At 39.4% G+C, this 23,991-nt stretch overlaps 2 protein-coding genes and 1 long non-coding RNA gene across 3 annotated transcripts; 2 read left to right on the top strand and 1 right to left on the bottom strand.

Moving 5' to 3' along the window:
* The first annotated feature begins 4,353 nt into the window (after positions 1-4,353).
* On the top strand, positions 4,354-5,678 carry LOC311278518. The gene is made up of 2 exons (XR_014625455.1): positions 4,354-4,659; positions 4,773-5,678. It is a non-coding gene; the product is annotated as an uncharacterized lncRNA (long non-coding RNA).
* A 4,779-nt stretch (positions 5,679-10,457) lies between these two features.
* cebpb (CCAAT enhancer binding protein beta) lies at positions 10,458-12,561 on the bottom strand. Its single transcript, XM_084389175.1, has 2 exons — positions 12,468-12,561; positions 10,458-12,070 (listed from the first exon to the last, which is right to left on the bottom strand). The coding sequence occupies exon 2, from the start codon at positions 11,759-11,761 to the stop codon at positions 10,925-10,927; it is 837 nt and encodes a 278-aa protein (XP_084245301.1). The 5' UTR covers positions 11,762-12,070; positions 12,468-12,561; the 3' UTR covers positions 10,458-10,924.
* A 1,528-nt stretch (positions 12,562-14,089) lies between these two features.
* On the top strand, positions 14,090-22,339 carry peds1 (plasmanylethanolamine desaturase 1). The gene is made up of 6 exons (XM_084389107.1): positions 14,090-14,288; positions 17,107-17,226; positions 17,503-17,594; positions 18,673-18,817; positions 18,916-19,128; positions 19,411-22,339. The coding sequence occupies exons 1-6, from the start codon at positions 14,153-14,155 to the stop codon at positions 19,530-19,532; spliced, it is 828 nt and encodes a 275-aa protein (XP_084245233.1). The 5' UTR covers positions 14,090-14,152; the 3' UTR covers positions 19,533-22,339.
* The last annotated feature ends 1,652 nt before the right edge of the window (positions 22,340-23,991 follow it).

Genomic DNA, 23,991 nt, shown 5'->3' with positions numbered 1-23,991 from the left:
ATAACCACTGATTTTCAAATGGCAGGCCTGCTGACATCTTGCAGAAAAACAGCATCAGTATGAATTATGTGATTTTTTTTGTTTTATCACCCAGTAGTGCATTTCAAAATAAGCACAATTTAATGTTTTAGCGGGTGCATAATGAACAGGGCAAATAGGGTGAGGGCCTCTGAAACCTAAGGCCACAGATAAATAGTACAAACTGACAACTAGGGCCCTTGGCCCTCAGCACATTCAGAACAAGCTGACTTCTGGGGACATTTTAGTTTTCAAATGTTAGCTTAACAAAAACTAGTTTCTAGTTTTTTGAGCCAAATTGTCCATGTTATTTACCCTACCATGTCAGATAAAAAAGTGCAAATACAGCTTGCCACTGGGGCAGTACCCTTAAAGGTACAACTTTGTATCTTATTTACCCATAGTAGTACTTAAAGGGTGTCTTTAAGGTACTAAATTGCACCTTTTAGCGGTAGACAAGGTACAAAGTTACAAAAGGTTAAAAAAACACATTTTCTGACAGTGTAGGATAAAGGCCATGACACACCAAACTGATATCAAAGAATTAGCCAAATGTGTTGTCGCATTTAAAAAGTCACGCTTAAACACCACAAAGACTACAGTCAACGGCCAACTAGAATGTAAGTTCCTCGCGTGCATTTGTTGTTTGATTAATGTTATTATAAGATGGAGGCAGGAATATTGAGATGGTCCTCACTGCAGAACATGAAATCCAGGGGGAGGAGTTGGATCCAAATCCAACTCCTCCCACCTTACATATACCTAAACATAGCCATCTCCACCCCCTGATCCCTAAACCCACCCCTAAACCAACCCATCTCCACCCCCTGATCCCTAAACCCACCCCTAAACCTACCCATCTCCACCCCCTGATCCCTAAACCCACCCCTAAACCTACCCATCTCCACCCCCTGATCCCTAAACCCACCCCTAAACCTACCCATCTCCACCCCCTGATCCCTAAACCCACCCCTAAACCTACCCATCTCCACCCCCTGATCCCTAAACCCACCCCTAAACCAACCCATCTCCACCCCCTGATCCCTAAACCCACCCCTAAACCAACCCATCTCCACCCCCTGATCCCTAAACCCACCCCTAAACCAACCCATCTCCACCCCCTGATCCCTAAACCCACCCCTAAACCTACCCATCTCCACCCCCTGATCCCTAAACCCACCCCTAAACCAACCCATCTCCACCCCCTGATCCCTAAACCCACCCCTAAACCAACCCATCTCCACCCCCTGATCCCTAAACCCACCCCTAAACCTACCCATCTCCACCCCCTGATCCCTAAACCCACCCCTAAACCTACCCATCTCCACCCCCTGATCCCTAAACCCACCCCTAAACCAAAAATTTCACACACTTTTGCGTCACCATATGCACGCAGATTTCCCCCCCATAACGCTCGTCTAAACGCAGAATAAAAAGTGATCACTTTTGCGTTTTCTCTTCAGATCGTTTCCGTGTAAACGTAGCCTTATTGCGCCTTGAAGGGATTAAAATCACATTAAAATCTCTTTTTGTGAGCACGCTTTGGATGTGTGTAGCACAGAAAATAGTGCTCAGGTCTTGCACTTGAATGGTTAAAAATCATATTAAAATGCACAAAGGAATCGATTACAGAATTGGAATGGGAAGCCGTTTGGTGTGCACGTCGCTTTGGATGTGTGAAAAAAAAAGCATGTAAGTTTTTTGCGCTTTACTGGTTTAAAAACACATTAAAATGCACACACAGGAACCGATAAGCGAAATCAAACTGCACGTTTCTTAACAAATCACCTGCCTGTTCTTGGACATTTGGAACTCGATACCCATCCCTACTCTTGACTTTGTTGTTTAACTCACTTTTGTTTTTCTTATCTCGCACTGGTTCGCTAAATTGAACAGCCAATCAGAGTGATCTCTCATTGACTGCCCAATGCCGATTCAACGTGCTCAGTCAGCCAAAAAGCCACAGACAGGGTCTGAATCGACAGGACCGACAGTGCGGAACACACTGCAAAAACTGAGCTGACAGACACTTAACGATGGCTCAACTTCGGCTCAACTAGTGTCTCACGACCTTATGTGGAGTGTGGGACAAAGACATCCCTAGGGGCCTCATGGGACCATGATCAGGCCCGGTTTACACATCAGCAACCTGATCTTTAGTGTTTTGGCCATAAAATCCCATAAAAGGTTATTGGGTCACTTATGTTTTGTGAGATCATTGTTTATAGCCACTCCACTCATGTGTGTCAGTTTTCAGTTTGTTACATTTTCCATTCTATTTTTCAGCATAACACTGACAGCATGACTAAACTTTTTTGAGAAGACGTGACTCAGCAGCTATCCACGCAGGTGCAGCACAGACCATGACCGAGAACCCACAAAGGTCCAACACAAAATCATCTTGTGGTTTCCTCCTTGTAATTAATTGAGGGATCTTTCCCAGATTGCATCAGGGGCATCTGTGATCCACATTAAAGGAGAACTCCGGTCAATTTTAACATTGAGCTCATTTTTTTGTACATTTGGAGTGCTGTCAGTACAGAGAACAACGACAAAAATCGGTGTTGCCTACACCGTGTTATCCTCGTTTTAAAATTTGCACCCTGTTGACTTCAATGGGGCAAGTTTTAAACCTGCTTTTAGCCTCTTAACATCCTTGATGTGTCATTACAAGTGGCACAGGTCATGTGAGTGATTCCTTCTGAGTGAACGCGGGTGAATCTGACTGCAGTAGATGTGAAAGAAATATATAAAAAATGATGTTTATTCAGCCAGCGCACATACCTGTATTTACATCCTGTTTTCGGTCGAAGTCCACAGTAGTCGATTGTCGAGTTCACGCGCATGATCATAGGTACTAAACCTATGCGCGTGAACTCGACAATCGATTACTGTGGACTTCGACCGAAAACAGGATGTAAATACAGGTATGTGCGCTGGCTGAATAAACATCATTTTTTATATATTAAAGTCTCTGTTATATATATATATATATATATATATATTATAAAGTACAGTCTCTGTACTGACAGCACTCCAAATGTACAAAAAAATGATCTCAATGTTAAAATTGACCGGAGTTCTCCTTTAAGAGTTCAAGCGCAAATGAGCTGAATTAACTTTTTTTGTTCAGTTGACTCCTTAGGTAGTGTTTACTGGATTTTTGATCTTTTGGTATCAACTAATATGCCTCACACTCGCACTTACACTCACACACTCACAAAAATGCCGTGATAATAGCATCAAGTATTACTGTGTATGCAATATAGCGAAGCGGTTTATGTGCAACCCTGACAGCTTTGAAGAATATTCTTCTAACTAATTTCTGAGTCATGTGTCTGGCTGTAAAGGGTGTGTCTGGAGTTTCAGGAGTGTTCAGTAGGGCAGAGTGTGTTTCTGGGATCTTAGACTGGGCTTTGTTGTATTTATCTTTCCTCCTTTCATACAAAGTAAGATTAAACACAGTAATCATAGGGGTTTTGTGCTCAATTTTAAAATGCTACAGTTCCTCATAACACTCTGCATCATAATACACAATACTGCTTAGCACTGCAGGAAGCTGTAGAGTCTACCTGGGGTCAGAGAGAGAGAGAGAACCCAAGGTCAAGGCCTGACCCCATGTGTGTAATCATTCTTTGGGTTTTTAAAGTTCAAATGCATACATTGTAAAGAGGGAGGGATCTTCATTATTTAAGAGCTTAACAAGCCAATATGTCACCAATTGTGACCACAGTGGTCTTTATCCAAAGTCCAGTCAAGTGCTTGTGAAGTCACCCATTACTGACCAAGATATCAACAACATCTTTTTAAGTGAATAGAAATATGTACACTCAAATTTAAGATTTATGTATTGGAATGGCATTTAAATTTCCATCCATTTGGATTGCACAATAACAATTTGCATATTGGCCAGTCATACATAAATGAAACAGATAAGATTTCTGTAATAGTACTTTAATTTGTTTTAAATACACAATAACAAGGTTTATATCATTATCATAAATCAATTCAGTTTGTTTCAAACTCATACATTTTAACCAACTGAATATCGCTTTTTCCACAGCTAGCCATATAGCATATGGTCATACTTTTTAACTGAATAACTGATTCTAAGCAATTTTAACAAATGCATTTTGAAAATATGATTATTTAAATAAACCCAAACTGATGAAAATGTTTGCCATCATTTTTTGAGTGCAGAAATCATACATGTTTCTTACCGGTTTTCTTTATGTATGACTGACATTCATACATAAAGTTTATTAGTTGATGTTAAAACTGTGTAGTCCAAATGAATGGGAATTTAAATGCAATTCAAAAGCAGTTTTATGTCTGTAGCACAAGTTACATGTCACAGTTTATTAGACTTAGTGGTTTGTTAAAATCCCTAAGTATGAGCAATACTAATAGTGATACTTGCTAATAAAACAACTTGAAAGAGATGCATTGGTCATTAAATGCACACAGCAACCTTCGTGTTATCAAGAGCTTTCGTCAGTTAAGTTCTCACTTTTCCTGCACTCTAACTCTAGTTTTTTGCGTTTTCTTGTTCACATTATCTCTGCAGGAAGGAAGAGATCCAATATAGTGATGTGGGTTGAGTGCCACGGTCGGTTTGTGAGACAGTTAAGATTCCATCACGTGAGTTTAAGAGAGGTTATTCATACGTACATGCACACGCAACCAATATCAGTACCCTCTGAGACTGTGGCCTATTTTGAGCCGCCTGCACTGATTGTCTATCTCTTGTTTAGAGGTGAAGAGAGCAGATGCAACCTTTACGTTGGAGCCCCTCGCATATGGTGAGATGGCAGATGGAAATACGTGTTTGTGAAGAAGATACAGTGACATCATCAGTGCAAGGAACCGATCGCTTCAAAAAGCACTGCGTAGTTTTGGGCTACTGGGACAACAGATAATCTGAGGCCTCAAGCAAAAACTTGTCAAACTATTTCAAATCATAATGTTCTATTCTATGGACTATTTCTTGTTAAGGCAAATACCTCTATAATTACTGCTCATATTTAATTCGAGAGTCCTGTACAGATTCACCTGGTGGATAATACATTTTATTTTAAAGAAGTCTCTTATACTCACCAATGCTTATTTGATCAAAGGTACAGTAAAAAAGTAATATTGCGAAATATTATTACAGTTTACATTTGGTTTCAGTTTTAATATATTTTGAAATGTAATAATTTCCTGTGATGGCAAAGCTGAATTTTCAGCATAATTTCTCCTTGGTGCTCAAGAGACATTTCTTATTATTAAATGTTGAAAACAGTTGGTGCTGCTTTGTGTAACCCATGATACATTTTTCCACCCCCAGGATTCTGTGATTAATATAGAAAGTTCAAGAGTGCAGTATTTATTTGAAATAGAAATCAGAATGACAACACGCAGATAACAGGTGGGTTGTTTTTTTGACTAATAAAAAAAAAAAACACCTAGCAACCATAATGCCATAAACTAAAACCACTTTCAATATGTTAACCACCACATACAATGCCCTGACAACCACCCACAGCACCCTGTCATCTTGGCGGTAAGTTTTGCCCTGGTAAGCACCGCTCACATTTTCTTCAGAAAACTGAAAATCTAGTTTAATTTTCTGTTGATTTCTGCAATGTGAATCTTTGAATAAAGAAAACAGAACTGGTCATTTGTGTGCCCAAGCTTATATTTCACACCCTCACACATTTGCATGCGACAACGGCATGATTTTCCAGTTCGTAAATTGATTAATATTTATCAATCGCACATCTCCGAGATAATCTTCAAACATCTAAACACGAACATGTACATGACATTTTTGCTTAACAGGCCAGAGCCTTAAAAAGTATCCATTGGATATCCAAAGTTCATCCAATGGGATTCTGGACCCTATTGACTTCCAGTGCATAGACAAAAACAGTTAAAACATATAGGCCTGCTTTCACAGACAGGGTTTAGATTAAGCCAGGATTGGGCCTTAGGACATTTAAGTATCTTTTATAGACGTGCCTTAGAAAAAAACATAACGATGGGATTAACATATTTTTAGATATGCCAGTGCAAGTTGCGTTAATTTAAAACAGCTCAAACATGCATTTTGTCTAGGACTAGGCTTAAGCCTTGTCTGTGAAACCGGGGCTTTGTGTTCTACAGAAGAAAGTTATGTAAGTTTGGAACGATATAAGGATGAGCAGAATGTTTAGGTTGAATTATCCCTCACTGTAAAAAGTGATAAGTTGAGTTAACTTAAAAAAGTGAGGAAACCCGTTGCCTTAAAACTATGAAGTAAATAAACTTCATGAACGCATTACTTAATGGTTTCAATTACGCATGAAGTTTGATCACTTTTTACAGTGTTTAAACAAATGCTCTCCAGGTAGTGGTAGCATGGTGATTAAGGTTAACAAACTCCACAAGTCTGACCAATTTAGATATTAGTGTTCAGTAGTTTTATGGCATGCTAAAGGATCAAGTGGGAAATGATGACACCTGAATGTGTGGCTAGTGATGTCCGCAGTGGCCTGATCACTGTTCTGTTCTATTCTGTTGTTTTGCAACAACAGGAAGGGTGTCAATTACTCAACTGTGTCCTGCATGATGCGAGCGGTACGACCCAACATCGTGGCGGTCGTCGTGAGCCACTGCGCAAGCGTCACAAGGCAGAATAGCAGAAGTGCAACAGTGTCGAAATCTGGGCCAGTGTCCTGCTGGGTCATGGCTCCACCTCTTACGGCCATTGTGGACGCCTGAGTTCCCGGCAGCCGCGCCGCAAGGACCCCCGGATGTTCACAGCCAGCGTCATCCACTCGAGCCCAGGAGAAAGAGAAGAATGGTAACAGAAAGATTGAGAGAAACAGGGAAGTGGTGGATGAATGAAAGCTTTTGCCATTGGTACATCACAGCACTCTCAAACTGCTGACCTCATCCCCACCCTTAAACCTGCTTTTCCACTCTGAGCAGTAGACCACAATGTCATCTTGCAATTTTTTATCCTTTTTTAGATGGTCAATTGGGCTCTTAATAAGCCTTATTTGGATGCAGGTTTGAGTCGGGCCTAAACCACATCTCAGTGCTGTTTCAACTCTCTACCTGTACTTTCCTGTTGCTTCTGTACTATAGTGTGAAAATAAAGACAAGCTAATAAAATAAACTAAAAACTCTTGCCAACAGTGTGCACCTAATATATTCCAGAGTATATTCCTGTAGACCTGATGTCTTTTGACCATTTTTCATTCAAAAATTAATCATTTGCTTGTTTCACTCATGCCATAAAAGTGACGTTGACCACTTGGGAAGGTGTCAGAAACTCATTGACTTTTAATGTGTCTGCCAGGAATTGTTCACCTTTGATATGTTGACCTTGTTTGTTGCAACAATGATGTTGTTAATATTTAACCAATACACTTTATATTGGGACAGAATACCAGTTGGCCTTTTCGAGATGGTGGATAACTTTTTAAGAGGCCTGAGAAGTTTGTTTTGCAGTAAGGACCAGCTGAGAGAAATTCTTTTCATTTAAAATGTGTTTTCAAGGAAAAAGGTCATTTAAGGGAAGTGAGAGGACAACCGCATGCTAAAAATATGCCGAGGAAGCTTGGATCTGTTTGATTTAATTGAAAACATTTGATTTCGGTATGATTAAGATTTCAGAGGCAAAGTGAGATTCTTGAGAAGTAGAAAACGATCAAGACAAAATAGCTTAAGGCTATATGAGAAAACATTCATTTTTTCTAGGTAAGATGCATGAGCGCGTGGGATGAAGGCTTGACAATCCAGTGTAGGCTGGATCATATTAGTATCAGCAGGTCGGTTGGCAGTGTGACGCAACGATTCGTTTACTGACAGACGTTTCACTATTGTCGGTAAAATCCAGCCTGGAAGCGGGTGGGGCATTGCTCTCTAGTAAAAGGGGAAAAGAAACTTGTAATCCTGACATTGGAAACCCCTGTGTTAGCAATCAACAGTGCTCTGAGACTGGGACACAAACTAAATAAACAAAGTGAAATGTGTAATGTAATTCAAAGGCACTAAGTATTATTCTTTTTTTGCCATCTCTTTGCTTAGTTTGGCATTAACAAAGCAAACATCTCAAGAAAAGTAAATAAAGCACAGAGAAATCCTGTTCAATAGATTAAAATAGTGTATGGCAAGTTTTTGTTTGCTCTTGCACACTTAAAAATATTCACCTAACAGATGTAGATGGAGTCTGGTTGTGTTGGATTAAAACAATTGTATTAAATGAGAGTATCTAAGACAGCAGTACGTTACACATGCAAGCACACTTGCATGCACAGATGGAGAAGGAAGTTGGAACTGTTGAGCAACTCAGATCTTCCTGCACTATAGGACGACGTTGTGAAATACACTGTTCAAAACAACACCCTTTTCCTCCTTTTAGCGATCAGTTTCTCACTGTTCTACAGGTTGCCCAAACATCAAACAAAATGTCAAACTAAACTTCTCAAGCAAACTGTGAGTGTGGTGCAATCAGTATGTAGGCATTTCATTACGAAAGACAACCACTTAATTCACACAATAGGTGAAATTAAATATAGATTGTCTGGTGAACAATCTTTACTGATTTTTCATCACCATCAGTAAGAGCAAGTGTGAAGGTTGAATTAGCAGAGCAATACAGCTGTAAATAAAATATTGCAATCCACACTACATATTGGGAGACATATCAGAGTTCAAAAGAGGACAAATTGTTGGTGCGTGTCTCACTGGCTCATCTGTGCCATATTGAGAGCCATGGTTTTCAGAGTAATGTCTGCACGTGACGAACCACATCCAACAGGAGTAACGGTGGACGCAAGAGGAAGCTCTCTGAAAGGGATGTCCAGGTACTGACCTGACTGTATCCAAAAAACATAAAACCACAGCTACCCAACTCACTGAAGAATTGAATGCGCACCTCGACTCTCCTGTTTCCACCAATGTTCGTCGGGAGCTCCAGAGTCAATATTAATGGTCCAATGGTCCACCAATACACACAGAAAGACTTGTGACAGAATGGTTTGATGAACACTAAAGTGAAGTTAAACCTCCCATGGTCTGCACAGTCACCAGATCAAAATATTTCTGAATATTATCAAAATCCCTCTGGCCACTGTGAAGGACACTCCCAAGACTAATTGATGCTGTATTGGTCCACCATACTAATAAATTATTGTGGTCTAAAACCAGGTGTATACACACACACACACACACACACACACACACACACACACACACACACACATTTATTGTTTTGCAGCCTTTCTTTGAAATAGATGTGTGTGGTTTTAGTGATTTTCTATCAGCTCAGTTGCTGTGTATGTGGTGTAAGACCACAGTCCTTCTCATACACAAGAGGAACATTTGTTTGAGAAGTTTAGACTGTTGATCACAAGTTCAGATTAACCACTGATACAAAAATGTACCTCCCACCCCTCTCACTCTCCCACCTTCTATTGTCATGTTGATGAACTGTTCCTTGTCTACCTACATACTCTCCTCCCTGACTGACAGGTCAGTCAACCTGTCCATCAGGTTTCATTTCCTCCTGCAGGACTCAACAGACACACCTCAACAGCTCAGTTTCCCTGTAACCAATGAAGAAATCCCAACAATACATTTCATATAAAATAGATTAAACAGGTATTCTGGTAGCCTAAAAATGTAATATGTAATAAATGTAATATACTGTATGTGTGTGATTTCATTTTTAATGAATTAAATCAAGTCCACCTTGGCTAGACTTACATTTTTATGGCTTCATATATTATCATAAACATGAATATGTAAGTATGTATGGATATGTATATATATGTATCAGTCATACGTGTATTATATTTATTTATTTTGACAAGAACAAATTTGTTAAATAAAAAGCTTTTTTAAGTCTTTTTTTTTTTAGTTTGTATATTGATTAAATCCATATTGATAATTTCTCTTATCTAAATCTTCATTTTCACTCAAATCAAACCATATCACTGCTAGCTCGTCCACAACGGCCTGTATTCCATGCCCATGTTTAATATGTAGTTATATCTCACCGTGGCAGGCTTTCTGTTCAGAGTGTTTGTGTGTTTTGAGGGTCTAGAAAGTTCAGTGCTTATCTAGCCTTGAACCGCAGTCTTTAATGGACCGCTGAACTCTTTGGATTGTGGACCCTGCCTGTGTATTTTAGATAACTGTACCTCAAAGTGACTCATGAACACAGATTTCAAAAGATCTCCAAAAATCTAGTCACCAAACAGGAGATTTCTATCAAATAACTGTAAATGTTTATTGTGTCTAATAAAACTATTGTGCAAAGTTTCAAATGTATATGTCCAGATAAAAGGAGACTATTAAATGTAAAGTAAACAATACTGCATAATGGAAACTGAATCTCAGCATCTGTGGGTGGGTGGGTGCTAATATTTTTTTGACAGCAGTAATAAAATGCAGGACACACAGGATTTCAGTACAGTAAAAATCATTTAATTCAATAAAATAGTATATAGCAGTAGACCAGTTGTACCTTTATCATATTTATAAGACTACTTCACTGCGTTTCCAATACTGTTACAATGAGTTGCATCATACCTCTGCAGTACAACTCTTCCCATGACAACCACTGCCCCAGATATGGCGAAATGAATTTAAATAACAGAATATTAAACAGTAGATATTTCACTTTAGAACCCGTACAAAAATACTTTACAGACGAAATACATGACAGGGTTTCCAGATTACCAGAGTTATACCGAGCACACGGTGGGATATTGCGCAATCCAGGCGCACAGTCCACTTTCATGTTTTTTTCTCGGTTGTAAACGCATTGAACGAGCACTCGCCCGTTTTTCTATCAAGCGCAGAGAACTTTTGTTGTAAATTCTGCTCTCTTTAAAGTCACTGATAGTCATTAAGCACCGCTGGAGTCCCGTCAGCACTGGCCGGTGGCGGAGAGCAGGTTCCGCAGCGTCGCCAGCTCGCGCGACAGCTGCTCCACGCGCTTCTGTAACCGGTCGTTCTCGGCCGCGAGCTCGAGCACTTTGTGCTGCGTCTCCATGTTGCGCATTTTGGCTTTGTCTCTGCTTTTGCGGACGGCGAGATTGTTCCTCTCGCGCCTCTGTCTGTACTCGTCGCTGTCCTTTTCCAGCCTCTTCTTCCCTTTGCCGCCAGAGGCCATTTTGCCGCCTGACTGAGGTGATCTTCCCTTACCTGCCGGCGCAGGTGTACCTGGCGGGCTCGAGCAGGAGGAGGACGCGGTGGAAATGTTTCCCAGGCTTCCGCTCGGAGCGTACTGTAGATACGAGCGCATGTCAAAGCCCCCGGAACCATCCATTGGCGGCTCTTCGTGTCGCCAGTTACTTTTGGCAAAACTGCCCAGAAAGTCTGGGCTGAACACGGCGTCTATGCGCGTCTCCTGTATCTCCGGATACGCCAGCTGGTTATTCGGGTCCCGCTCGGTCAGCGAGATGTAGTTCTTGTAGTTCTGTAACGCTGCTCTCTTGCTCTTGTTTTCCTCGGAGAGAAAGTCGGTGTAGATTCCCAGTGCGCGGTGCCGGGTTTCGTCTTGGCTGGCCAGGTGCTGGTACTGGGACGAAGAGTCCAAGTAGATGCTGAAGTCTATGGCTTTCTCGTGCTCAGAAAGATCATGAAGCTTCGTCATGGAGCCGTTAGTTGGCTGCTTGCAAATGCTGTTGCTGTTCGGACTGCTGCTGGCGTTAGTGCTGTGGAAAGCGAGGTAGTCCCCCTCGTAAAAACCGGCCACTTCCATGGATCTTAACACCCGCCGGATTGCGGCAGGACTGAGATCAGGGTTTCGCCGCCCCTGATAACTTCGCAAGAGAAGAACTCACGAGAAAATGCGAGTGTCTTCCAAAAAGCAGAAATAACTAGATGACTTTTGTCTAGTTATGTGGGTGATAGGTTGCCTGCCCAGCGATCGCTGGAGAGCTCGAGTCAGTTCCCATGCTTCGGATTGGGGTGTTTATAGGGGTGTGAGAGTGGGCGGCGATTCTCTATTTGGAATGTGACGCGTCTTTCTGGTTCGACCGCACTCTCAAAACGGCGGTCTGTGAGCACACTAGTGAGTAACAATAAAACATAAACACGGCATAAACAGATACAAATGTGCCGAGTTTAGGCTGCTTCATAAGGAACACATGTTTACATCAATTTTGATTTTGAGAATCAGAATGAGATTAATTGCCACGTCAAGTACACACACATATTTGAACTACTTGGATGTAATAGGGTCTCATTAATAGCCTACCATTATACCATTCAAGAAAAAGAGGTATTTAAACTATTGTGCATTTATTCTTTATATTTGCATTTATTTTATTTACTTATGTGTTCTACAGAACTCTACAGACACAACACATAAGTAAGCAAATATAAATAGAATTGATTACAAATAAAATAAATAGAGTAAAGCTATGAAACAGGTTTCTCGGAGGAGCAGTCAGTTCTACACTTACCATTGGGACCGGTCATTATTCAGCCATATTTAACCTGACCAGTCAAAATAATGTCTTCTAGAGCAGTGTTTCTCAACGCCAGTCCTCGGGACTCAACTCCTAAAATGTTTTAGATATCTCCCTATTCAATACACGAAGAAGCTGATGAGTCGAATCAGGTGTTTTAATTAGTCAGACATCTAAAACACTCCTGGTGGGATTACTATATCACAACACTTCTGGGAATGCTCTGTTGCTAGGACCGGAAGTATCCACTTTATAACTTAATTTAAAGGTGTTTGGCTTTCTATCGACTTCAACAGGCCTGTCATCCTGCAATATTATCCACACTTTAATATATTCACACATTAAAGTTACTTAATCAGGTTTATTCACTTTATTGATTAATATCATATCATCATTGACATTGTCTAACCATAAGTTCTCTCAGTAGTAATTTCAGTTTCAAATTGATAGTTACAAATCATTTTCCAGGGGCAGCAGGCGTTGGCTGCTGCAATAAACTTGTTCTTGTTTTTTTCAGTGATGTAGTTAGTCTGCCATCTGGTGGGTAAGGATTGCACTACAAGAGCTGGAAATTAATTTCATCATTGTCCTCGAAGCAGCACCATCTTTCTCAATATTTCCTTTTCTTATTCTGTGTCTGAACATTCCCCTGTGTCCCATATCATAGTGCAACGTGTTGCAAGAACTGACTCATTAAGCTGCCAGCACTTGAAAATATTATACAGCCTACATTTTCATGTCCATTTCATTTCCAATATTGTGCATTTATTATTTTATTTAATATTTTAATAATTTATTATCATGATATCATATTTTATTTGACACATTACATTAATTTTTATAAAGCATCAGTGACGCAAATCCTACATCAGAACATATTTATGTATTGTGATTCTCTATCAGAGTGGTAGATTCTGATTTAAAGTCATACATGAATCCCGAATGCCATGTCATAATTTAAACAATCTAATGAATTGGGGTTCATTTCATTGTACCAAATAATATTTATTTTTTTGTCCCTGCCATCTTCTTTTGTGTTTCACCGAAGAAAAGGTGTAATTCGGGTTAGGACCAAAAAAGGGTGACAAATTGACAATGATGACTGAATTTATCATTTGGATGAAATATTTTTATTTTGAATGGAGCGTGAAGTCTAGCTCCCCCTCTCCCACTTAACCCATGACGTCCAGAGAGGTGGAGCTGGATGTAATTTGCCTCTGCAATGAGCACCACTTGCTTTTTTTTTGTCTGTTACTTGTTCTGCACAAGCCTATGTATACACTGTATTTCGCATCTACTCTCCTTTGACTTGTGAAGTAGGCCTAACATTATATAGTAAAAAAAAACTTAATTTAATTTTCTTTTTATTAACATAATGAAAATGAATATTTTGGACAATGCACTAAAATATCAGCATCCACAACTGTACGTTAAATTAAATAAAATTAATCGCTTCCAGTATAGCCTCTTTTCTGATTGGTTGCATCCGGGTGGGGTCAGGACATTCTTGTTTTATAATTGGTCGTCATGTTTGTTATGAAAACATAGTCGAATTGCTGATTGGCTGAATGCTGCAGCGCGACGAACACAATTGGGAGGAAACGCGGAACAAGGCGAACAGAGGCGTGGAGTTGAGGATGCGGAATTAATGCATCCGCTGCGCCCGAACCGGACTGAATATGGCGAGCACCGAAAGCAAAAGTGGGTCTTCGGAAAACTTTCACACACCCGAGCCAAGTAGAGTGGCTCAGCCGGGCGCGAGATGGGGTCCACAGCATGCAGGTGCTCGAGAGCTCGCGGAATTATACTCGCCAGGTGAGAATTTAAACCGGTTTTTACATTTCTCGTCGGCGCCGGTAGCCGCCTGCCGCTGCCCACACCGGGGATTGAACGGACTGCCAGCCACGAGTTTCTCTTAAGCAGCGCCGGACAGCACGGCCACGAAGCTGTAGCATTCGCCTCGTAGTCTAGAGTGGTCGGTTTTTAAAGGGCATGTAGCGGAGCGCGTGTATATTCAGTCTGGGGTCTCTGCGGGGACAAACACTACGCAGCATAGTGTGGCATATATGGATTAACAAGTGATGTTTATGTGGCAAGGAGTTTGAATGAGCTCATCGCCCTATCGGTGATGCCAGTCATCAGATCAGTCGAACACAATTGTCTGTGGTAAAATTGACCAAAATAGGTTATTAATCATGTCTTGTGAGTTTATATATCTCTTATGGTCCCAAGGGATGTAATTCTGTGTCAGAAATGGTTGTGGTACTTGGAGCTGTCAGATAGACTACTAACAGGAGATCTCTTTGATTACACGCTTACCAAATAGATTACTCAGCCACGTACTCAGTTATGTTTTGCTAGTTAAAAAAAGTTGTACAAATAAAACATGAACGGGATTTTGAGAAATAACATTAACATGACTTACACAATAGAAGAAGCTGGTGTTTTTTTCTACACGTAGCGGGTAGCCCCTTCATGGGTGCCGCCAATATTGACATCACATGACTAGTAGTTGCCATGCAACTGGCCACTTTACTACCTAAAACAATGCTGTTTATTTCATTTAGCAGATGCAGACAGTGTTTGCTGTGATTTACAAAGCATAAACGTAAAAGCTAATGTGAATAAAACAAGTAAAACTAATGTCAAACACAACATAACAACAGAGCCACTGTAGAAAGGCTCCTAGATCAATTATAATTTTTCACAGCTGATGTTGTCTGGAGTTTTTTGTCTACTGAAATTTCTTAGAAAGACATGCAGTGTTTCGTCAGCAGAACAATAATAAAACGCATTAAATAGTACAACCCACTGAGGAGATGTAGCCTATGTCTATCCCTCACAGCCTCGCTTTCATTCCTGTTAAAAGTAAAAGATGGCGCTGCTGTGAATAAGGTCTATAGTCAATAGTATAGTTATGCAGCTCATACAGAAGTCACTTTCTAACCAAGTTGCTTTCTGTAGGTAAATTCCAAATTCACATGATCATCTTGAATCCTCTGCGAAATCTCCATTCCCCATCACAGGGATTCCTATCTAAATGGCTGCATTTCTCCCGCAAATATTTGCAGAACAACGTTAAACGTGTCCGCACCGTAACAGCATAGTTAGAAACCAAAAAGTTAAACAAACATCTTTGATGTGAAACAACAGCAGTTAGTAAAGAAGCCTTATAATGCATCAAGCCAAAAAGTATCAGTACTAAGTACCAAAACCACTGGTACTATTGAATATCGAATAAGAAGCATCTCAATGTCAACAAAAACTTACTGAGTGCACCTTTAAAGACAGTTTCGGGTTGACTCGTTTTTATCTCAATAGGAATGGCTGTTCACACTATTAAAGATGAATAACAAAAGCAATTTATAGCATTAGCACAACAGGGTCACACAAAACCAGCGGCCCACAATGGTTGATTAGTTTGTGTGCAGTAAATCTGAATACTGTGGAAGGAGGATCTCCATCAGTACCAGCAGGGAACAGTGGACATTGTGTGGAGGATAAATGCTGCATATAAACACAAAAACAGAACAGGAGCGGAAACAAAAGAGCACAGTAAGCACTTAGCAGGCCAGTGTGAGGGTGTGGTAGGTGTGACAGGTACGAGTTTGTTATAGTTTGTGTGGGTGGGGTGGGGTGGTGGAGTTCAATGTCAAATCGAGCAGGACTGATGTGGGTTTCTGGGTAGCATGAGATTCAGTGCTTCTCTTACTTAACATCAGTGTCCTCTGACAGCATTGTCCTGTTTACTGTCACTTTTGGTGACTGTTCAGGCTCTCAGTATTTCGGTTTCAGATTAACACCCTGGAACAAACAGCAGTATTTCTAGATTCTGTCAATTGTGGTGTGAATCATGTTCTTTTCTGCAGTGAATTCAGGGCAAAGGTGAATTTGCCCCCGGCACACAATTGTTGTAGCTGTGCAAAGAAACAATGCGACTTTGTTGTGAGCGTTGCTTTGATAAATGCTCACAGCCATAACCATCTGTCTCGATCTGTTATAAACATCTATTCAAATATGCTTTCTCAACAGTTTCTATGATAATGATGCTGTATTTTTGGAATAGTAGTGAGTGACCAGTATTGTAGATAGTTACTTTTTCATGTTGCTGTATTGTTGATTTGATTTTACATTTTTGTACAGCAAACAAGTTAGTACTTCAGTAAAGTTACTTAACTGAGACACTGTGGAGACTCTGAAGTTAGCGTACTATATGTATATATAATATGTGTGTGTATGTATTTATTACTGTATGTCTGTGTGTGTGTGTATGTAGGAATGTATTTATTTATTAACAATTTGTACTTCCATAACTATTTACAAACAGATTCCAACATTGCCATTTTGGTGGGTGAATGGCAGGTGAATTAAGAGACTTTTCATTTAAAAATGTGTTATTTTTATAAAAAAAAAATTGATATATATAATTTCATATCTGTGATATCACATTAGTGATCTTTGATTTGAATTGTACTCATCATAATCAGCGTATTGTTCTTACAGTCTGTTTTTAAATAATGCATTACGCTGCAGTTCCAATTTGTACTCAAATGTGGTGCTTTGCTGTTATTTTTGGACCCTGCTGACTAAAGACTGCTATTTAAAAGGTCTCAACTCTGTCTATTTCTCACAGGAAAAAGATGTCAGGAATGGCTCAGTGTGCTTCTTTGCTTTACCCTCATGGCCTTCAACTTCTGTTACCTGGTAACATACTTCCACCTGGGACACATCTGGTACATCCTTCTGGGCATCGGTTGGTACAACAAACAAACCCACACACACACACACACACACACACACACACATCAATGTTAATAAAGTAGTGGTAGACACAACAAAGAAGTTGCAAAGTACAACTCTGAAATTCCCAGTATTCAAGAATGCTAGTAGCTGCCAACTTTTTTTTTCTCTGTGTGTCTTAAATAACTAGCAAAAACAGCTTTTTATGGGAACTAAAAGCCATTTTTGGTTAATAATAGGATTTAGAGATTGATTTCATGCTGATATTCTGCTGTATGTGTGTGTGAAGTGGCAGGGATCCTCACAGCAGACTTTGCCTCTGGTCTGGTCCACTGGGGTGCTGACACATGGGGTTCAGTGGATCTGCCCATCGTTGGGAAGGTACAGGAGTGAAACACCCTTTTTTCCTGTTATTAAGTTAATATTAAGGATTAAAAATGTAATCAAATACTTTGAGAACAAATAGATATTGAACTAGAGTTCTCAACGGGCCTGAAAATAACAACCCGACCCGGCCCGTGGCTTTTAAAGCCCGGACCCGATGTAACCCGACACATCAACATGAATTATCTGCCCGAACCCGGCCCGCGGCCCGACGCCGCGTCGGATTTGTTTTTTCTCATACACGTATTATCATGACCAGCAGACGGAAATTCAAATCAACCTTTAATGTTCACGCCTTTTAACAATACAAACAACTGAAACAATAAACTTTAAATATATAAATAGGCTGTAGTAGCGACGGTGAATTCACCTGAGGCAAGTTTACTTTTCACCAACTCCATCTTCTTCTCCAGGCTAAAGGCGTGCACGCAGCGGCGTCAGTCTGCCCCCGCCCCTCTCCGTGATGCGCTTGCACGCAGCAGCCAGACTTTCTTTACGGTGAACAGCAGCGATGATTAATAAATGTTGTTTTTTTTCACTGACTGGAAAAGATTAAGCCCGAGGTCCGACCCGAGTCATTTGATTATATTTTCGACCCGAACCCGGCCCGAACCCGCGGGTCCCGTCGGGTTTGTCGGGCCGACCCGACCCGTTGAGAACTCTATATTGAACCACTTGATCACAAGTAGATTTCTAGGACATTTTATATTTTTGTTTTTACTTTAAACATCTTTTAAGGCCAATTCACACTGCACTGACAGACACCGACCAACGGCGACAGTCACCAGATTACAGTATGTCACTTCTCAGACATTCACCCTATAAACACAGATTCAACATGTTAATCCTGCAAAAACAAACGCCGACCGGTTAACCCGCTGATTCGACAAAACCCAATGAATGTGTTTATTGGTGTTGGTGGGCTTCGATCAGTACGGTGTGAATTGGCCTTTACATGTCTTTAAACACTTTAAACAACGAAAATATAAATCTCAGGAAAATGTTCTCAACTACTAAATTGTGCTAGCATAATTACTTATCCTAAAAAACTTTTCCTGTGTTTGTTGGCACCCAGGCCTTCATTCGTCCATTTCGAGAGCACCACATTGATCCAACAGCTATAACGCGCCATGATTTCATTGAGACAAATGGTGATAACTGTATGTTGACTATCATCCCTCTCGCTAACATGGCCGCTAACTTCTTGAGGCTCTCACCAGGTAAGACATCAGACATGTTATCTGTCCAATACAGAGACAAATGATGAACCACATTCATTTATGACGCCGTGTGTAATATTGTGCTGTTCTCTCTTCAGCGGAGATCTATCCAAACTACCCATGGTACTGTTACGTCTTTGCTTTAGCCATTTTTGTTACACTGACCAATCAGATTCACAAATGGTCGCACACATATTTTGGGCTCCCACGCTGGGTGACGTTTCTTCAGGACTGTTACATCATTTTACCACGGAAACACCACAGAGTTCACCACGTTTCACCTCATGAAACCTACTTCTGCATTACCACAGGTATACTCGCACACAATACACGTTTGTATAGAAAGTTCAAAAGAACAGCATTTATTTGAAATAGAAATGTTTTGCAATGTGTATTTATTAATTAAAAAAAGTCATTCAAAATGCAGTGCGTTGCATACATACAATAACAAAGGCATATGGTGCAACTAATATGCAGAAGAAGAAAAAACAGGAAATGAAATCAGATAGAGGACTACTACAGACTACAGAAATATAAATTTACAGCAGTTATACAGTTACATGTCATTGACCCTAATGTGTTTGAATGTGCAGGCTGGTTGAACTATCCTCTAGAGAAACTGGGATTCTGGAGAAACCTGGAAGATCTGATCCAGAGCCTGACAGGAGAGAAACCCAGATCAGATGATCTCAGATGGGCCCAGAAAACCAAGTAATCTTCCTCTGCCACCGACCCACCTCCCCTACCTCAGACCTGCTTATAGGAGAACAGTCTTTTTTTTCTCCATCTACTTGTCCTCCCTCAGACAGAACAAGAGGAATGGCAAGATATCAATGCCCAAGTTAGAAAGCCATCAATTCTTAGCAAAAGTTGAGAGAATGGGGTTGACAAAGCAATTGAAAGCAATATCCCACCCTGCTCACTCTAAAGACCCAAACATCCTTGTTGAAAACTTGAGACTTCTGTGAAATGTTTAAAACTATTCAAAGTGCAAAAAAAACAAAATGAATTTAAAATGTCAATACTTGAACAAAGTGGGCTCTTTTCTGGACACCTTATCTTTCAGCTGCTCAAAGCTTTGCTGACCAGCTTGTTTCTGAGGGACTGGCTTTTGACTGACTGCACTTTTGGGTTTGGCCTTTGGGACTCTTGCTCTCATCCTTCACTTGTTTGGGGTTTAAGTGCAGTAGGCATTTTGGCTCTTTCACCGCAGAGGGCTGAAAACCGGTGTCTTCATCTGTTGCTTGTTTCTGAACGGACGGAGCAGCATCATATGCAGTCTAACTTCAGTACGCCTTAAAAGGCAAATCGCAAGAAACTTGCTTTGCTCTGCCTCATCCTGTTCCTTACATTCATTTTTTTCATTATTAATACTTTCTTTTGAAGCACATTTGCAAATTCAGAGGTGCTGTTAGCAGTTAGCTCTTGATCAAGAGGTGTATATTAGAAGTATTTCCACGTAGGTCAATATTTAGGTTAATGATGTCTAAGTGTGTGAATAAGCAATGGTGTCCTCACAGATATCAAAATCCACGAGACACTCAGAATAGGCCTTATATGATGTATCCATTTTTATCTTGTATTAACTTCATTGTAGGCTAGGTTGACCAGCTGACTGACACAAACGTAAACTTACACTCCATTGCTTGGGTTTTAGGTCTGCATACATTGTTACTTAACAGTTTAATGTTCAACTTAACACTAGCATGTTAAATTTTAATAATAATATGAAATGTTAAAGGTGGTTACAGCATGATGAACAGATGAAGGACAGATTTAACATCTAGCTGAATAGTGACTTATAACTACTACTAACTGCTTATTTAATGAGCGTTATATACATTCTCTATTACAAAGCTGCAATGACAATGGACTCGAAAAATATTTATTTACTTGACTTTATATTTAAATACAGCAGTAGTCATATTTTTAATTACTAAAAAAATTAAAGTTAATCTTTCACTAATGAAAAAAAAAAACCATTCTTTGCTTTGGAAAATAAGTGTTGCTATCTCTAAGCCATGTAGTTAAGACGTGTTCATGTCGTCTTTTAAGAGTGAGGAAATTGAAGTAATGAACAATTTTATATTTTATATCATTTTTGTTGTGCCATTTGGGGGTATTAGTTTAATTATTTTTCTTTGCACAAAAAACCTGTTAGCCCTTAAGAACTGAAAAGGTCAGCCTAAATGAGTTCTAGCTTAGAAGTTTTATGCTTGTGTGCATTTTCACGCCAAAACCTTGTTACTGTCAGCCGGAATGTGGCAATTGTTGTGTTTCAATAGGTCAGTTTGGTGATGTTACATGTTTAAAATAGGTCCGCTTTATAGAAGGTCAGAGAACATGTTTTAGAGAGCAAATTCATTTGTCCAATATGTAAAACTGTTACAAAGGAGTCAGCCAGAACTGTAAAAAAAGGTGTTTTGAGCTGATTCATAATGTGTCATGTCATGTGTCATTTTTATGAATTCAGGAAGATTTGTTAGATGGAATATTGTAGTATTTTTGACAGTCAACTAATATCTTATATATTTCTATGCTGATATGAGATGCCAAACTTATTTTTGCTCCGCTAATAGGATCTGTTGTGGTGTGTTTGGTCGGTGTTTATCTGAAGAAAACACTCCAGTGGCGATGTTCACTGTACAGGGAACTGAAGCTTAAACCAATTACTTTGATTTAGTAAAATGTTACATTTGTCATTGGATTTCACTTAATTTTGTATTTTTGGTTTCCAATGAGTCTTTATTATGACATTATTTTCTCCTAAGTTTTACATTGCAGAGTGTGAACGATCATATCATATAACATATCCAAACCTTTTCTTTTATTTGTAATGTACTGACCATGAAGGATTTCACCAGCCGTAACATTTCTTGATTTGAAATGGTGGAAGAAGTTGGAGCAGCAAGTGATCGTGATGTGTTGATGCAGTGAAGACTTCTGTGCTTTTGTCTGGTAAAGCTTAGCGTTCTGCAGGTATAATTATGGTTCTATAAACCAACAGAAATTTAGGAAATTGCTTAAGAAATGTTACTAGTTTGTTGTGAAATGTGTAAAAGAGATTGTGGTAATATGGCGATTGTATTATCGAAAATGCAAGATTAGAGTGTTAAAGACCTTCTCGTTGAGTCTCCTTTCTTTCCATGCACAGTGTAACAGTATGTGGCTTTAAGAAGACTGAACTAATCACATTGTACTTGCTAAAAAATAGCATACTGTCCTTCAGATAACAAAGCAAAGCCGATCCCTTATTCGCTGGGGTCATTTGATTGATGACCTTCGGCAGTCACACTTGTTACTGAATGTTTGTTCTTACTGATTTATTGGGAGAAGCCTTTTAAAAATGCTATCTCGGTTGATTTTGCAATTCACCTTATAGTCTCACAATCAGCAAATCAGCAAGACGGCTACTTGTTGAAAACTGAAAATAACGCCTTAATGCCTTTTTTTGTTGTTTCTTGTTTTGAAAACGTTTATGTCATTAAGTTCATATTTATAATAAAATTAATAAAGAACTGGAAAGACCTGTGGCCTGATTTGTGCTTTTTATCCTGCTTATGTTGGGTCATTGAAGATGTTTATTCTTTATTCTTCAGTACACATCATACACAGGGCTGTCAGCAGATAAACAACAGCTCAAGCTCAAGGACATGTCCACTCAACTTTAACTTGACCCTCAATGCTAAATAATGTTTGTACTCAAAAAGTTGACTAATTCGAATGATGCCATTTATTTGTAAAACTGAACACGTAACACATTCCTTTTTGTTCTTTCTTTTACCTTTCACCTTCATTACAAAGTTCAGTTCTCTCTCTCTCTCTCTCTCTCTCTCTCTCTCTCTCTCTCTCTCCCTCCCTCCCTCCCTCCCTCTCTCTCTCTCTCTCTCTCTCTCTCCCTCCCTCCCTCCCCCATTACAATGCTTCTGACTTCACATTGTGACTGAACCAAAATAAAAATAAATAGAGGTGTTTAACACCAGAACAGATTGCAACACTTCATAGTGATACATGAAACACTGTTATCAGGTTACTTATGATTTATATACATATAAATAATACATTTATATTTAGATCATGGATTGCGGAAGCAGGGCTTCCGCCCAGGTCTATAGGCCCGGGCTACTCTTGAGGTCTGGTACAAATATGACATATGTATGGAAGATTGATCATTAAAAGATGGCGATCTCAATTCAAACTCGCACGCGGTCTTATGCTTAAATGACAATGATTTGGCTATGTCAATGAAACCTTTGAAATTACAATCACAATTACAAATCATTCTATTTCATAACTTTAAACTGTAAAGAGAATAAATAAAATGAAATAAACTTTTTTAGGATCTAAAAAAAAAAAAAAGAATAATTTAAACATTCGTTTTTTGTCTCTTTCTCACCAAGGCAGCATTTATTTAATAAAAAAAACAGTAATAACAGTAATATTATAATGTATTATTACAATTTAAAAAATATATTTTAAAGTCCGCGTGAACCGGAAGTTGCAAACGACTTTTCTCCAGTGTTGTGACGTATTTCCCAGTGAAAAGGAATATTGAACAGAGGGCAGGGTTTTACTCTAGCGCTCCTCCTCTCCATCTCTCGCTCATAGCAGACTAACGGTTTGAGGGGAGTGGTTAAGCGTTTACCAAACCAAGCCGTCAAACATACGTCATCAGAGAAGGTCCTCCAAGGCAGAGGGGAGGGGCATTTTCAGATTTTGATTAAAGATTACAAAGCCAAAAAATTTTTTTGTGTGGATTGACTTGCATGGATGAATTGTTCACCACAAAACTAACAATTTAGGCAAACAAAGTAAATATGGTCAATTTTGAATTCATGTGGACTTTAAAATGTAATTTCTTTTCAGCAGTCATTACTCCAGTCTTCAGTGTCACATGATCCTACAGAAATAATTCTAAAATGCAGATTTTCTGCTCAAGTAAATTATTATCTTATTATTATCAATGTTGAAAACACTTCTGTTGCTTAATATTTTTATGAAAACATGTTTTTTTCTTTTTTTTTCAGGATTCTTTGATGAATAGAATGATGAAAGCTCAAAAGAACAGCATTTATTTGAAATTGAATGTGTCTTTGTTGTGTCTTTTTTTTCCCAAATTTTTTTTATTTCTTTTATTCAGCAAGGACACATTGCAGGTTTGTCGGCTGCACATC

The sequence above is a fragment of the Rutilus rutilus genome (assembly GCF_951802725.1).
Source record: "Rutilus rutilus genome assembly, chromosome: 19".
Classification (NCBI taxonomy): domain Eukaryota; kingdom Metazoa; phylum Chordata; class Actinopteri; order Cypriniformes; family Leuciscidae; genus Rutilus; species Rutilus rutilus.
The sequence above is the reverse complement of the archived record's forward strand: the minus strand, read 5'-3'. Positions and strand labels throughout refer to the sequence as shown.

Coding starts and splice junctions, on each gene's coding strand:
- cebpb (XM_084389175.1), bottom strand. CDS start 11,761: ATGGAAGTGGCCGGTTTTTACGAGGGGGACTACCTCGCTTTCCACAGC.
- peds1 (XM_084389107.1), top strand. CDS start 14,153: ATGGCGAGCACCGAAAGCAAAAGTGGGTCTTCGGAAAACTTTCACACA. Junction 17,227..17,502: donor GTACATCCTTCTGGGCATCG/GTTGGTACAACA, acceptor GTGTGTGTGAAG/TGGCAGGGATCCTCACAGCA. Junction 19,129..19,410: donor CTACTTCTGCATTACCACAG/GTATACTCGCAC, acceptor TTGAATGTGCAG/GCTGGTTGAACTATCCTCTA.